General features: G+C 41.3%; 1 protein-coding gene and 1 non-coding gene across 3 annotated transcripts; both read left to right on the top strand.

Moving 5' to 3' along the window:
- The first annotated feature begins 1663 nt into the window (after positions 1–1663).
- LOC112262679 (prominin-2-like) lies at positions 1664–14372 on the top strand. Of its 2 annotated transcripts, none has more exons than XM_024438366.2 (24): positions 1664–1802; positions 2114–2367; positions 2696–2742; positions 3240–3451; positions 3582–3702; positions 3847–3910; positions 3987–4076; positions 5325–5509; positions 5737–5805; positions 5935–5998; positions 7802–7952; positions 8745–8903; positions 9100–9151; positions 9487–9644; positions 9825–9909; positions 10105–10251; positions 10573–10644; positions 10734–10823; positions 11012–11065; positions 11198–11278; positions 11532–11600; positions 12252–12341; positions 12524–12630; positions 13027–14372. In XM_024438366.2, the coding sequence occupies exons 2-24, from the start codon at positions 2139–2141 to the stop codon at positions 13175–13177; spliced, it is 2547 nt and encodes an 848-aa protein (XP_024294134.1). In that variant the 5' UTR covers positions 1664–1802; positions 2114–2138; the 3' UTR covers positions 13178–14372. The 2 variants fall into 2 exon arrangements, with proteins under 2 accessions (XP_024294134.1, XP_024294133.1); XM_024438365.2 differs by lacking the exon at positions 9100–9151 and adding an exon at positions 9204–9327.
- trnag-ccc lies at positions 13588–13658 on the top strand. The gene has a single exon. It is a non-coding gene; the product is annotated as a tRNA-Gly (tRNA).
- Positions 14373–14697: the final 325 nt, after the last annotated feature.

The raw sequence follows: 14697 nt of genomic DNA on the forward strand, positions 1-14697 counted from the left end.
GTGGACCAATTCAGTTTGTCTGTGATGTGTATGCCGAGGAACTTAAAACTTGCTACCCTCTCCACTACTGTTCCATCGATGTGGATAGGGGGTGTTCCCTCTGCTGTTTCCTGAAGTCCACAATCATCTCCTTAGTTTTGTTGATGTTGAGTGTGAGGTTATTTTCCTGACACCACACTCCGAGGGCCCTCACCTCCTCCCTGTAGGCCGTCTCGTCGTTGTTGGTAATCAAGCCTACCACACGCAAACTTGATGATTGAGTTGGAGGCGTGCGTGGCCACGCAGTCGTGGGTGAACAGGGAGTACAGGAGAGGGCTCAGAACGCACCCTTGTGGGGCCCCAGTGTTGAGGATCAGCGGGGTGGAAATGTTGTTGCCTACCCTCACCACCTGGGGGCGGCCCGTCAGGAAGTCCAGTACCCAGTTGCACAGGGCGGGGTCGAGACCCAGGGTCTCGAGCTTGATGACGAGCTTGGAGGGTACTATGGTGTTAAATGCCGAGCTGTAGTCGATGAACAGCATTCTCACATAGGTATTCCTCTTGTCCAGATGGGTTAGGGCAGTGTGCAGTGGGGTTGAGATTGCATCGACCTATTTGGGCGGTAAGCAAATTGGAGTGGGTCTAGGGTGTCAGGTAGGGTGGAGGTGATATGGTCCTTGACTGGTCTCTCAAAGCACTTCATGATGACGCAAGTGAGTGCTATGGGGCGGTAGTCGTTTAGCTCAGTTACCTTAGCTTTCTTGGGAACAGGAACAATGGTGGCCCTCTTGAAGCATGTGGGAACAACAGACTGGGATAGGGATTGATTGAATATGTCCGTAAACACACCAGCCAGCTGATCTGCGCATGCTCTGAGAGCGCGGCTGGGGATGCCGTCTGGGCCTGCAGCCTTGCGAGGGTTGACACGTTTAAATGTTTTCCTCACGTCGGCTGCAGTGAAGGAGAGTCCGCGTGTTTTAGTTGCGGGCCGTGTCAGTGGCACTGTATTGTCCTCAAAGCGGGCAAAAAAGTTATTTAGTCTGCCTGGGAGCAAGACATCTTGGTCTGTGACTGGGCTGGTTTTCTTTTTGTAATCCATGATTGACTGTAGACCCTGCCACATACCTCTTGTGTCTGAGCCGTTGAATTGAGATTCTATTTTGTCTCTATACTGACGCTTAGCTTGTTTGATTGCCTTGCGGAGGGAATAGTTACACTGTTTGTATTCGGTCATGTTTCCGGTCACCTTGCCCTGATTAAAAGCAGTGGTTCGGGCTTTCAGTTTCACATGAATGCTGCCATCAATCCACGGATTCTGGTTTGGGAATGTTTTAATCGTTGCTATGGGAACGACATCTTCAACGCACGTTCTAATGAACTCGCTCACCGAATCAGCGTATTCATCAATGTTGTTGTCTGACGCAATACGAAACATATCCCAGTCCACGTGATGGAAGCAGTCTTGGAGCGTGGAATCAGATTGGTCGGACCAGGGGTCAGGAAAAGTATAATAAATTCAATCAATCAAATAGGGCTCCCCACCTCCGAATCCACGTAGTATTCCATGCTATGGGTGTACTGTATATACTGCATTATAATGTGTATGGATTTATTGGCCCAATGAATGAACTCAGATATGGCCTGGCCATGTAATAAACAAAGAACACCCTGTATAACTGGTTCTCAAACCCTTCCTACTGAAGGTATGCTGTTTTAATGTCAAGCTCACCGAACACAATTACAACCACAACACAATCAGAGAAACTTAGAGGACGCACTGTTTCCATGTTTATGGAGGAACCTCGCTCTTCATTCAATTGAAGGTAATACTAGATTTCGGTTATGCCAATTGACTCATAATAAGGGACTTTTCATTAGGTAATTCTATTAAGCTAAATTAAGATTGGAATTTTTTGGTCTTGGTATATCATCGGATTTGTGAACTGCTGCACCACTATACAAACACTAAAGCTTAGAATAATTACATTAACTGATTAAAAACATAATCCTGATTTAAACAAAAACTACTACTACTACTACTGCTGCTAATATTATCATCATAATCATTCAACACATTGTCACTGTCATCATCATTATTATGATCATCATATGTTTGTGAATCTGTGACTCTCAGCAGGACATCAAGTGCCTGATGAACCATGGGACCGAGGCTCTCTCATGGCAGTTGGCTGTGGGTGTTCATGTCCCTACTGGGTGCTGCAGACTGCACTTACCACTGCCTCAGCAGCAGCAGTGACACACAACCTTTCCTCTCCTTGACCCAAACTCAGACTTGGCGGGTGGAAAGCGATGGTGGTTGCCTGAAGCCCCTGTATAACTTTGCCAAGCTTTTCCTTGACTCAGTACAGCCAAATCCTTTCCCGGAAGGTAAGCAAGCAACATTGATGAGGCTTAACCTTACACTGTCTGTTGCACAGGGAATTGGAGCAACATTTTGAAAGCCCACATTCTTAGAACACAGTGTGAGTTCGTAGCACTGTGAGTGACTTATTGTAAGCATTCTAATAGCTGTCCTACATACTGAAGAGCCATATGATGTTAACATCTGCTACTTCCCTTTATTGACCCTGAAATGATACTACTTAGAAGAAGTATTGTGACACAGAATCAATATAACAATGGTTAGATGTCTTAAAAACTACCAGTTTCCCTTGGCTTAATGCAAAAACAAAACCTGTATGATTTCTATTTTCAGATATCATCTCTACAGCTTTAAAGACTGAACAACTAGATATTCCACAGGTATGTGCTTCCTATGGTCTGTCTCTATGGTGTTCCCTGGCCTTCTGTTTCAGACATATTCCTGATTTACATGTTGCATATTATACATTCATGGACAGCTCGACAGATCATTTCAGATCCTCTGTCCCACACTGGTAACATTACTGGTTTGTGCAGCTGATTTCCTCCTCCTACAGTGGGGGTAACATTATGTAATGCATGTTTTTTTAGCAGACACTCTTATCCAGAGAGACTTACGGTTAGGTGCCTTGTTCAAGGGCACATCGACAGATGTTTCAGCTACAGAGCTCAGGGATTTGAACCAGGAACCTTTTGGTTGTTGGCCCAACTGCTTAACCGCTAGGCTACCTACTGCCTCTTACTCTAAGGGATTATTATCTCAATCAGATTTTCGTCAATGGATAACACCGTTCTGAACTTTATGAAGTATTTGCTATTTGAAATGGTTGTTGCTTATGATGTAATCTTGGCGGTTTTGTTTCCGCAACTCTCAACAGCTGGTTCGGTATGAGGCTGGATACATAGTGTGTTTGCTCTTGGCTGTACTTTACCTGCTCGTGATGCCAGTTGCCGGTGGAGTTCTTGCTTGGAGGTCTTTCCATAGCAGGAAGGTAGAGGTGAACAACACTCAGTCATCATCATTAGCATCCCTCTACCATCAGGACATCGGTGTGGCAGCTTGTTTAGTTCTTGTCACCATTTTACTCCTGTAAGAAAGTATACACACACACGTATGCACACACACATGCACACGTATGAAGTTGTATAATTACTGTGTATGACAGTGTATAGGTGGATATTGTGTGACGTGTGATTTCTTCCTTGGTATGTGTGTTTAGGACAGGGGTGATCTTGGCTTTCACCGTGAACAGTCGAGTCAGTGAGAACATGCACCCAGGCCTGTATCATGTAGAGACCAGCGCCAGGATCATTGAAGACTCTCTAACTTCAATTACACAGGTCTGGCCGGCCACCATAACACATCATAACACTCTGTCTTCCTGGAATTCGTTTTTGATAGTTGGTTTGTTCTGGGAATTAGCATTTTGGAAATATACAGTTGTAGCCCTAATGCACTCTCTTTGCTTACTTTTTTCTGTACAGAAAATTAAGGTCGTTATGGAACAGTACTCCATTCCCAAAGCAGAAATCTCAAAGGAAATGAATGGTAAATAAAGTTGGTAATAAAATGTTGCCTATTTAAAAAAAAACATGTAAGTATGTGTACAATCTGTACTTTACAGATGCTGACGACATCATTGGTGCAACAATCATCTCCTCTTTCAACACTGATGTCGACGAATATCTCATAGACTTATCTGTCTCCATCGAAGGTGTGTTTCGCTACAATATTTTAAAAAATATATTATTTCACCTTTATTTAACCCGGTAGGCTAGTTGAGAACAAGTTCTCATTTACCACTGCGACCTGGCCAAGATAAAGCAAAGCAGTGAGACACAAACAACACAGAGTTACACATAGAATAAACAAACATACTGTACAGTCAATAATACAATAGAAAAAGTCTATATATAGTGTGTGCATGAGGTAGGATAAGGGAGGTAAGGTAATAAATAGGCCATGGCGAAATAATTACAATATAGCAATTAAACACTGGAGTGATAGATGTGCAGAAGATGAGTGTGCAAGTAGAGATACTGGGGTGCAAAGGAGCAAAATAAATAAAATAAATAACAGTATGGGGATGACGTAATTGGATGGGCCTAGAGCGTGACAATATACCTAGAGCGTGACAAAATTCTGCCTCGGGGAGCAGGTAAACTGTCCTTTTCCTGCTCCTGATGGTAGTTGCTGGAGGAGTTCTTGCTTGGAGGTCTTTCCATAGCAGGAAGGTAGAGGTGAACAACACTCAGTCATCATTATCATCATAACTCTACCATCAGGACATCAGTGTGGCAGCTTGTCTTGTTCTTGTCACCATTTATTCCTGTAAGAAAGTATACACACATGCCCATGGACATACGGACATACACACACACGCACACGGACATACACACACCCATTCATATCCTATTCAAATGCTAAATATTTTGCTGAAATGCATTGTTTTACGCCTGACTTAAGACAAGGCAATACACCTTGTCAACTATTGTGACAGATATGATTGGTAAATTCAGTTCATATGTACCTGTTAGATGTTTTGTTGTGATGAGTTAGTACAATCCAGGGAGTGCCATTGGCTTGCACTCTGGCATACTTTAGCTACCATCACAGTTAGACAAAGGTATTCATTGTCTCTCATCCAGAGAAGATATGCGATTACATACACAAAACAAAGTCCTGAGTCATGTCTTCTCAACAGACACAAAAACCAGGGTCTGTATTCATAAAGCACCTTAGAGTAGAGTAGGAGTGCTGGTCTAGGATCATGTTGTTGTTTTTTTAGATCATAATGAATAAGAGGGGGAACCTGATCCTAGATCTGCTCTGAGACACTTTACCACCCAGTACTTAATCAGACATTGTTTCTAATGTTTTATTCAAGTAAAGGATCTCACTGAGTCTCAGTGACTTTCATTTCCTTCCCAATGGGCCTGTGTGTTTGTCTGTATGGACACAGATGCTATTGGAACCTTTGAGAACCTGCAGCTGTATCAGACGACCAGGACAGACCTGCAGGCCAATCACACAACCCTGCAGAACGGCATCCAGGGACTACAGAGCCGAGTGGAGAGTCTGGGGAAATGCCCCACCTGTGACGTCCCCAACCCTAGCAACCTGACAACTGTTGCTAACTACTACCTGGTATGAAAAATGGTACCCTTTTTGATATTTAGTGCAGTAGTTTTTGAACAGGGCTCATTTGAACAGGGCATCCAATGTGTCTTTCTCCAATGTTGTTTTCTTGTCTGTCAAAACCAAGGATATGATGGAGATCGATTTTTAAAAAATAACATTTTCCCAGTGTATGTTGTATAATATGTCTGGTGCTGAATAATGTTGCAGGGTCTCTTCTGTGTTTGTCATTGTAGATCCCCAGTGTGGATGACAAGTTGAATGATATGCCTCCTGCATCCAGCCTCGCAGGCCTCATTGAACAGGTGGGCATACAAACAGGATTCATTTAATCACATCAGAATGGAAATGTTTGCAAAACTATTCTTGATATGTTGTTGCATTGAACTGGAGAAAATCAAACTGAAATAATGTTTTTATCGGCTGTCTTCTAGGGGAACCTAACCTTCCATGCCATTCCACAAAAGTGCTCAGAGCAAGTGGCTCCCACAATAGCAGGTGAATTTGAAGACGGCCTTCTTGTTCTTCATCATTATTTGCTATACTTAATTATGTCTAATGACCAAGTAAATGGCTGCAAGGCATAAATGTGCAATTGATCAAAACCTCTCTCTCTCTCAAATCAAAGTTTATTGGTTGCGTACACAGTTTAGTAGATGTTATAGCAGGTGCAGCGAAATGCAGGTGCAGCGAAATGTTATTAAATCCTGACAGTGCAGCAAAAATGTTGAAAAATACACAAATAATAATGAAAACTAGAAACAAGAAATCACGAATGTCAGTACGAATCCATGTAACAACCCAAATAACACTGTATCAGTAATCTAATACAATCTATGCGTATATATACCACAAATATATACTAAGAATGATATGCACGCCATTAGATATATTACAGTGAGCTATGTTGAGAATCCGGTGTATAAATAAACAGTGGAACAAAATGCAATGTACAGCAGTAGATATACTATATATACACAAGTATGTGGACATCCCTTCAAATTAGTGGATTCGGCTATTTCAGCCACACTCGTGGCTGACAGGTGTGGCTGTCAGCACACAGCCATGCAATCTCCATAGACAAACATTGGCAGTAGAATTGCCTTACTAAAGAGCTCAGTGACTTTCAACGTGGGACAGGATGCCACCTTTCCAAGAAGTCTGTTTGTAAAATGTCTGCCCCCTGTATGTGAAGTGAAAACGTCTAGGAGCAACAACGGCTCAGCCGCGAAGTAGTAAGCCACACAAGCTCACAGAACGGGATCGGCGAGTGCTGAAGCGCGTAGTGCATAAAAATTGTCTGTCGTCGGTTGCAACACTCACTACCGAGTTCCAAACTGCCTCTGGAAGCAACGTCAGCACAAGAACTGTTTATCAGGAGCTTCATGAAATGAGTTTCCATGGCCGAGCAGCCGCACACAAGCCTAAGATCACCATGCGCAATGCCAAGTGTCGGCTAGAGTGGTGTAAAACTCGCCGCCATTGGACTCTGGAGCAGTGGAAACGCGTTTTCTGGAGTGATGAATCACGCTTCACAATCTGATGGACGAATCGGGGTTTGGCGGATGCCAGCAGAACGCTACCTGCCTGAATGCATAGTACCGACAGTAAAGTTTGGTGGAGGAGGAATAATAGTCTGTTTTTTTTATGGTTCGGCCTAGGCCCCTTAGTTCCAGTGAAGGGAAATCTCAACGTTACAACATACAATGACATTCTAGATGATTCTGTGCTTCCAACTTGGCAACAGTTTGGGGGAAGACCCTTTCCTGTTTCAGCATGTCCCCGTGCACAAAGCAAGGTCCATACAGAAATGGTTTGTCGAGATCGGTGTGAAAGAACTGGACTGGCCTGCACAGAGCCCTGACCTCCTTTGGGGTGAATTGGAACACTGACTGCGAGCCGGGCCTAATCGCCCAACATCAGTGCCCAACCTCATGAATGCTCTTTTGGCTGAATGGAAGCAAGTCCCTGCATCAATGTTCCAACATCTCATGGAAAGCCTTCCCAGAAGAGTGGAGGCTGTTATAGCAGCAAAGGGGGGGACCAACTCCATATTAATGCCAATGATATTGGAATGAGATGTTCACGAGGAGGTGTCCACATACTTTTGGTCATGTATTGCATATTAGAATGGGCTATGTGAAGAATATCTCTCTCTGTGTGTGTGTCTCTCTCTGTCTCGCTCTCTCTCTGTCTCTCTTTCTTTCTCTCTATCTCTCTCTGTCTCTCTCTCGCTTTCCTTCTCTCCTTGTCATTACTCTATTTATGAAACCTTCTGCCCTCTGTGTCTGGTTAACGTAGCTCTCATGTCAGTGCTGAATGAATCCCAAGAAGAGTTGCTGAACACCAGCCATAGGTTCCCCTCGCTGGAGTCTCTCATTGAGGCTGTGTCTGACTGTAAAACTACTGTGAGACGCTTTGCAGACCCAGTAGATTACTACGACTTTGTCAGGTAACATTTAGCTGAGTTCCAAATTGTAGCCTATTGTCTATATAGTAAATTACTTTTGACCAGGGCCCACAAGTTGTGCACTATGTAGGGGATAAGGTGCCATTTGTGATACAGCCTATGACTATCATGGAACATTTATCACCAGAGTCATAAAATCATATCAATGCTGTCAGTTGTTAATCTCTTGTGCCAATAACAGCTTGTTTTCAGGTTACATATCTCTATTAGGCTCCTCCCATTCAGGTCCTCCAATTAGGTCCCTCACTTAGACCACTCCCTGACAGTCCTAGCAAAATTATTGCTAGAGATATAGCTTTTTGCTAAGAAGGAGCTATTTTTGTTTATTTTTGACCAATTTAATTGAAAACAATTACAATAACGTACTTAATTGTTATCCAGAAAGTATTTGATATTGAGAACAAAAAACAGCTGCATTGGACCTTTAATACTAAGGTGTCATACCATACACATACAGAAGCATAATGAACCTGTCTACCACATTACAGGCATGGTTCCCTTAGCAGTCAGTAGCTTAGGCACATATCAGTGTATTGTAAACTATTTTCCATGTGACTGATACAGTATTTTGATTATCTCTGTCACTTACAGTATCTCAAGACATACAAAAACAAATTTGATAGCGTTTACCCACAGACTTCTGTATGCATCTGTCCCCCTTGTCTTCCCCTATAGGGTCACATATTTTTCCATCATTTATAAGATAACGACATGTTGACATACTTTTTGCGGAAAGAAATTTGATGCCAGTATGCTCTCTGGCGCGCCCTCCAGGTGGACAGTGTCATTGACACTCTGCATGGTGATGCTGGTCATAGTGGTTCTGATGGTGGTTGCTCTCTCTCTGGGACTGCCTGTGTTCTTCTACCCTACGATTTACTCCACATACCAAGATGCTCGACTGGAACACACAGCAATTGGCCTGTATAGAGCGTAAGTGAAGTATACACGATTTAGCATATCATGGCCAGTATTCATAAAACGCCAAAGAGCAGGAGTGCTGATCTAGGATCAAATGAAGCCCACCCTGTCCATGTAATCATATTCATTGTGGTGTTAAAGCAAGAACTGATCCTAGATAAAATGTCCTTATCTGAGATGTTTTAAGAATACCTGTATCTTCTCACAGGTTACAGATCCAGTCCTGTCCTCTTCTGACATGGACCTGTTTTCTCCTGACGGTATTGACTGTGTTTTTCTTTAATTATGTTGTTTTCTGTCATCATTCCACAGAGCTGTAGTAGCGAGCTTCGTGTTTTCCTGGCTTTTCATCCTCTTGGTCTTTATTGTGTTGTTTTTCGGGGGGAATGCCCACACCCTGGGCTGCCGGAGCTGGACCCATGGACAGCTCTTTGGGGTCAGTGAGGGCCCCTATGGAGCAAATGGGAAATATATGTGCATAGGGAATAATCTGTGTGTAAAAAGCTATTTTAAAAACCTTATACTTATTTAACTTAAATTAATACATACACATCTCATTAAAATGATTCTCTCCCCGTTGTCATTTCTATCACAGTTCTTAGACCAGCAGAAGAATATTTTCAGCAGCCTAAACAACATCGGTCAAAGCTTCAACACCAGTCAAAGCCCCAACACCAGTCAAAGCCCCAATATCAGTCAAGAGACCAACTCTGAGACCCAACAGATTCAGCCCAGCACCTCAGCAATATACCAGTGAGCTCTCAATTGCTGCTCAATGAGCATCTGTCCTTTCATGTGCTACTGCCCCTCGCATTCCACAATGATGCTCAGTCACTATCACATTGTCTCAGACCGTTAAACTGGATAACAGCTTTTGTACCCTCTGTTTCTGGGTTTGGTCATACTTTTCTCTGTCTGTGCTCTTTGTTTCAGTGGCTGTAAGAGTGGACAGTCATTGTTCCACAGCATGCACATGGAGCAGCACTTTGATCTGGAGGACTTCCTCAATGCCAGCAAGGTGTTGCTCAATTTGTCATCTTCATATTTCATTTGTTTTCTGTTCTTTCAAATATCACCCTGTGTGACTAAGGTACTGTTACTACTGAACCTTTGATTACAGTATATTTACATTTTCAAATGGCATATAATAATGATACTGTCTGTGCCAGGTATTTAATATGTGCCTGGATGTTTCTCCTCTCATTTGTTGTAGTACTTGGATGGATTCAATGAGACTGCTCAGAATATGTCAGTCAACCTGGATGGCTTGAAACTGCTACCTGACAATGGCAGACAGGGCCTACTGAGCTTTAAACAGTGTGGGATAGACAGCATCAACTACCATGAGCAATTACTACTGGTATACACAGGAGCAGCAAATTGTGTGTGTGTGTGTGTGTGTGTGTGTGTGTGTGTGTGTGTGTGTGTGTGTGTGTGTGTGTGTGTGTGTGTGTGTGTGTGTGTGTGTGTGTGTCTGTCTGTCTGTCTGTCTGTCTGTCTGTCTGTCTGTCTGTCTGTCTGTCTGTCTCTGTCTGTCTGTCTGTCTGTCTGTCTGTCTGTCTGTCTGTCTGTCTGTCTGTCTGTCTGTCTGTCTGTCTGTCTGTCTGTCTGTCTGTGTGCGTGTGTGTGTCAGAAAGCTGCATATTTATGTTGTCCATTTATCAATTTATTGTCTCTGTAGCTAAGCACACCAGTTGTGAAGACAGACCTTGGAGTATTTGCCAATGAACTGGATAAGAAGGCAGAAGTTCCTGTAAGTCTGTCTTGGTTTAGGTAACAAATAAACCTCAGAACACAATGGACCATGTAAATTGCAATGCATGATTATTTTCTTCACATCAGGCAAATGGTGAAATTAAGGAAGAATTGAAAAAAGAGGCAGAAACAACCAGATATCTGAACACCATCGTTAAGCTACAGCAGACAAATGCAGTGAGTTTTATTTGGACATTTATTGTCATCCAACCACAAGCATTTATAAGTGATAATGTTCCACCCCAAAATAAGCACATAGAAATTGTAGCTCTAAGTAGATTTTTTCCCAGAACTATTTAGACTCGCTCAGTCCTAACATTGCAAAGTATGTTATTGCCTCAAATTGGAATGTTTTCACTACTCAGGCAAAGATGAGCCAAATTGTGAGTGCCTTGAAGACTATCAGCACAGTCTACAAGGTAGAGTACTGTCACTATCTGATGATGATCCCTTTGAGATAAAATAACCACTGAGTTGTGTCTGTGTGTGTTTTAATGTGATTATTTGAGTGTGGTGATCAATCCCTTAAAAACTAATTCATCTCACTCTAGGCTAATGTAGACAAAACTCTGGAAAGTTTGACCCAGACAGAAGTGGCACTCCACAACCAGCTTCCTTACATTGTGGGAAATGTAAGACCAAAATGAAATTGTTTTCCATTATTCTCTATGCACTTGGTCAAGGACTACATTACAATTACAGGAAAGTTGAACATAGAATAGCTCTGGTCCAGAACGTTTTGTGTGGCACGTTACCACATGTAACGCCCTGGACCAGAGCTAAATGTTGAGCTGCTGTTAGAAGTTATGATGAATGACACTGCCAAAACTTTTCAGGGGTCATAGTTATAATGGTTCTAGACTGAGGTGAGGTTTTTCTCTGCAGGTGTCTCAGTGTATCATGGAGAAAGGAGAACAATCCCTGCTTCGGTACCTAGATTGGGTCCGTCATGCGGCAAGTACTGTACTAGTATGCCATAGAATTACACAGAGATAATAATAGCACTTAGCAACAATGTGTAAATCAGATTGGCTACTTTGGGTAGGTAATTGCTCAATTCACTGTTTTATTATGGCCATGTTTTCAAAATGTACATCATTGTTATGGTGTTGATGTACAGGACTGTGCAATTATTACTAGCACAACAAATGTCATACAGAAATAATTTCACTGACAGGCACCATGTTGCTGCCTCTGAGCATTACATTTGGATACCACTACAGAATAATCTCTCCCCAAAATGTTTGCAATAGTAAGGTCAAAAGGACAATTGTTTCTATACCATGATTCTTGAAACAGTGGAATATTGTTTCATAATGTCATGCTGGTAGGGTGTCAATAGACGTGAGGACATCCCATGTGTTTGGTTTTAAAGAGGGTACATTGAGTAAGTGACATGACAAGAAACATATTGCTTTGATGGATTGGTTATCATAGCTCCTTTCATAACCATACAATAACTGTCAATGTACATATGTACAGTAGCCTACATACAGGACACAAAACATCAGCATATATTACATCCTTTTTCTATGCACATTAGTCTCCATGGAGAACATAGACTAGACCTACTCGATAATTGATACTGTATTTTCCCATGTACAGATCTTATATAAGGTCCTGGATTGCCATTGGCTTGCTGTGTCACTGGACAATGTGTATACAGCAGTCTGTCTCAATGTGGTTGATCCATTGGTGAGTGTTTTCTCTATTACTATATCCCAAACATACCATGCCATCTGATCTCACTCTCTCTCTCCTGCTGACTCTCTTCCATTCTTTTTCTGTCTTTCTCTTCCAATCAATCTGAGCATGTTACTCATCTCTGTCTGTCTGTCTCTCTTCATCTCTATGTTTTTGTTTCTCTCTGCATGAAGAATGCATTCTGGCTGTGTCTGGGATGGTGTTGTGCATTCCTGGTCCCTGGAGTGATCTTCAGCATCTATACAGCCAGGCGATTGAAGCCAGAGCCCACCTTCATTAGGTGAGAGAACCTTGCTCAGAACACTGATACAACGTTCTCCTCATATAACTAGTATGAATAGAACTAGAATAGAACTTATTCTAGTTTTGTGGTACTCCTTTCAGCTCAATGTATGAGTAGTGTCCATGTTAACCTGACTGCATGGCATGTGCGCCTAGCAATTATCTACTGTCTTTATTGGCTCCCACTGAATTGCGTCATGAGACAAATCTCTAACCATGTTTGCTCATACGTTGTACTATAATACTAGTATGGTTGACGCCAGCTTTACCGCGCGGTGTAGTCACGTGGGTCACTCGTCAGCCCTGCTACAAAAATATAATACGCCCTTGCTCTATACATGTAGTTCAACATACCACTGTCGTTTTAATCATATATTGCTGTTTATATCTGCAGTAAGGATACATTCATCTTGCCTGAGAAGAAGACAGAGAATATGAAATGCCATACATCGAAAGCTGCATCCAACAACTACATGAGCTTAGAAGAAGTCCATGAGATGAGCATGGTTTCTGAATACATCAAAAGCAAAAAATGTGAAGACTAAGACACTTGAATTTAAATGCAAAAAAAGATGATACTATGTTGAAAGCAAAATGGTGGGGTTACTCCATATGGAATCTAATCTTGTCGATTATAGAAATAATTTGTGTAACAACTCCTGACATCCTGACAACGTTAGTTGTGGTATCTATCGCTATGTGGTCTCGGGTATCTATTCTTATTTCAACTGGGCAAGCCAGCCTCTATAAATCATCTGAAGCACATGCCTATTTAATCAAAAGCGAAGGCCTATGTAATCTGTTAAATTGGTTTATTCGTTCATATTAGCTTTTTTTCTACTAAGTTGTTATAATGAATAAAAAACGAATACATGTATATTACAAATAATGGATTACTTAAAGCGTTGCCTGTCTCTTATTAGTATTATCACTGTATTTATCACTTATGTCATCAGCGCCGCTGGTGTAATGGTATCATGGAAGATTCCCATTCTTTCGACCCGGGTTCGATTCCCGGGCGGCGCACAAAATTTTATTTATTTGTTCTCGCCAAATTCCAAATCAAAAAGTATTGTGAAGAAACCAAATTATATATTGAGTAATACATCCACCGTCACCTATGTATTTGGATGCTTTCATCTCACTTGAGAGCGAACCAAAGATTTTCAAAGGTCCAACTACTAAACCCACCCTGCAAGTTTGGATTTGCAAAAAAACACATTCCCAATTCACACTTGTATATTTGTGTGTAATAAGACAAATATAAGCACCGACGAAATTATTATTGTAGAATTATTGCATTGTCAACCCCTATCTCTGACGCTAACGTTAGCTACAATGTTGCTGGTTGTGATAAGTCACGTGAGACGTGTGTTATTTTTTGTTCATCACCATTTTTTAAATATTTTTTTAAATTTACAATACAAAATAAACAATTTACATCGCTACATCAAACATGTCTAACAAAACACAACACAGGTATAAACAAGAAAATATGAAATAAAATAATAATAATATATAAATAAATTTAAAAAACAATTATAGTGCAATTGTATTCACTCGGGGAAAAAATGCATTATAATGATTCAGGAAGATTATATTATATTTGTTATTCACTAGGGATAATGTCTCAATTCAATCAAAAATATTAGTAATTTTGGTATAGAATTCTGGAATTTTTGTTTGTGCATAAAGTATTTGGCAACAAGAATAAAAAAATTCACAATCATTTCACAATCATTTCAATGGTCTTGTTATTATTGCAATAGTAACATATTATATCCTTCATGTTCAAAATGGTAAATAACTATTCTGCAATGCTTTCCCAAAAATCTATCACAGATTTACTTTCATAGAACAAGTGTGTCAGATTTTCACATGTTTCACAGAAAACGCAGATATCATCAATGGCCACATATAATTACATGGATATATCGTATATCTTATGTAGAATTTTAAAGTGCACAATATTTGTAAGGCATCAACCAAGTTTTGTCCCAGACAATGTCGGGATTTGTTCATCACCAGTGTCTTGGTAATGTCACTTAAAAGGTCGTCATTATAA

Source organism: Oncorhynchus tshawytscha, linkage group LG12 (genome assembly GCF_018296145.1).
Source record: "Oncorhynchus tshawytscha isolate Ot180627B linkage group LG12, Otsh_v2.0, whole genome shotgun sequence".
Lineage (NCBI taxonomy): Eukaryota > Metazoa > Chordata > Actinopteri > Salmoniformes > Salmonidae > Oncorhynchus > Oncorhynchus tshawytscha.

Excerpts from the sequence above, each read along its gene's own strand:
- LOC112262679 (XM_024438365.2), top strand. The coding sequence starts at position 2,139 with ATGGGACCGAGGCTCTCTCATGGCAGTTGGCTGTGGGTGTTCATGTCC. Across the intron at positions 3,911-3,986 it reads AATCTCAAAGGAAATGAATG|ATGCTGACGACATCATTGGT; the intron begins GTAAATAAAGTT and ends TGTACTTTACAG. Across the intron at positions 11,066-11,197 it reads CTATCAGCACAGTCTACAAG|GCTAATGTAGACAAAACTCT; the intron begins GTAGAGTACTGT and ends ATCTCACTCTAG.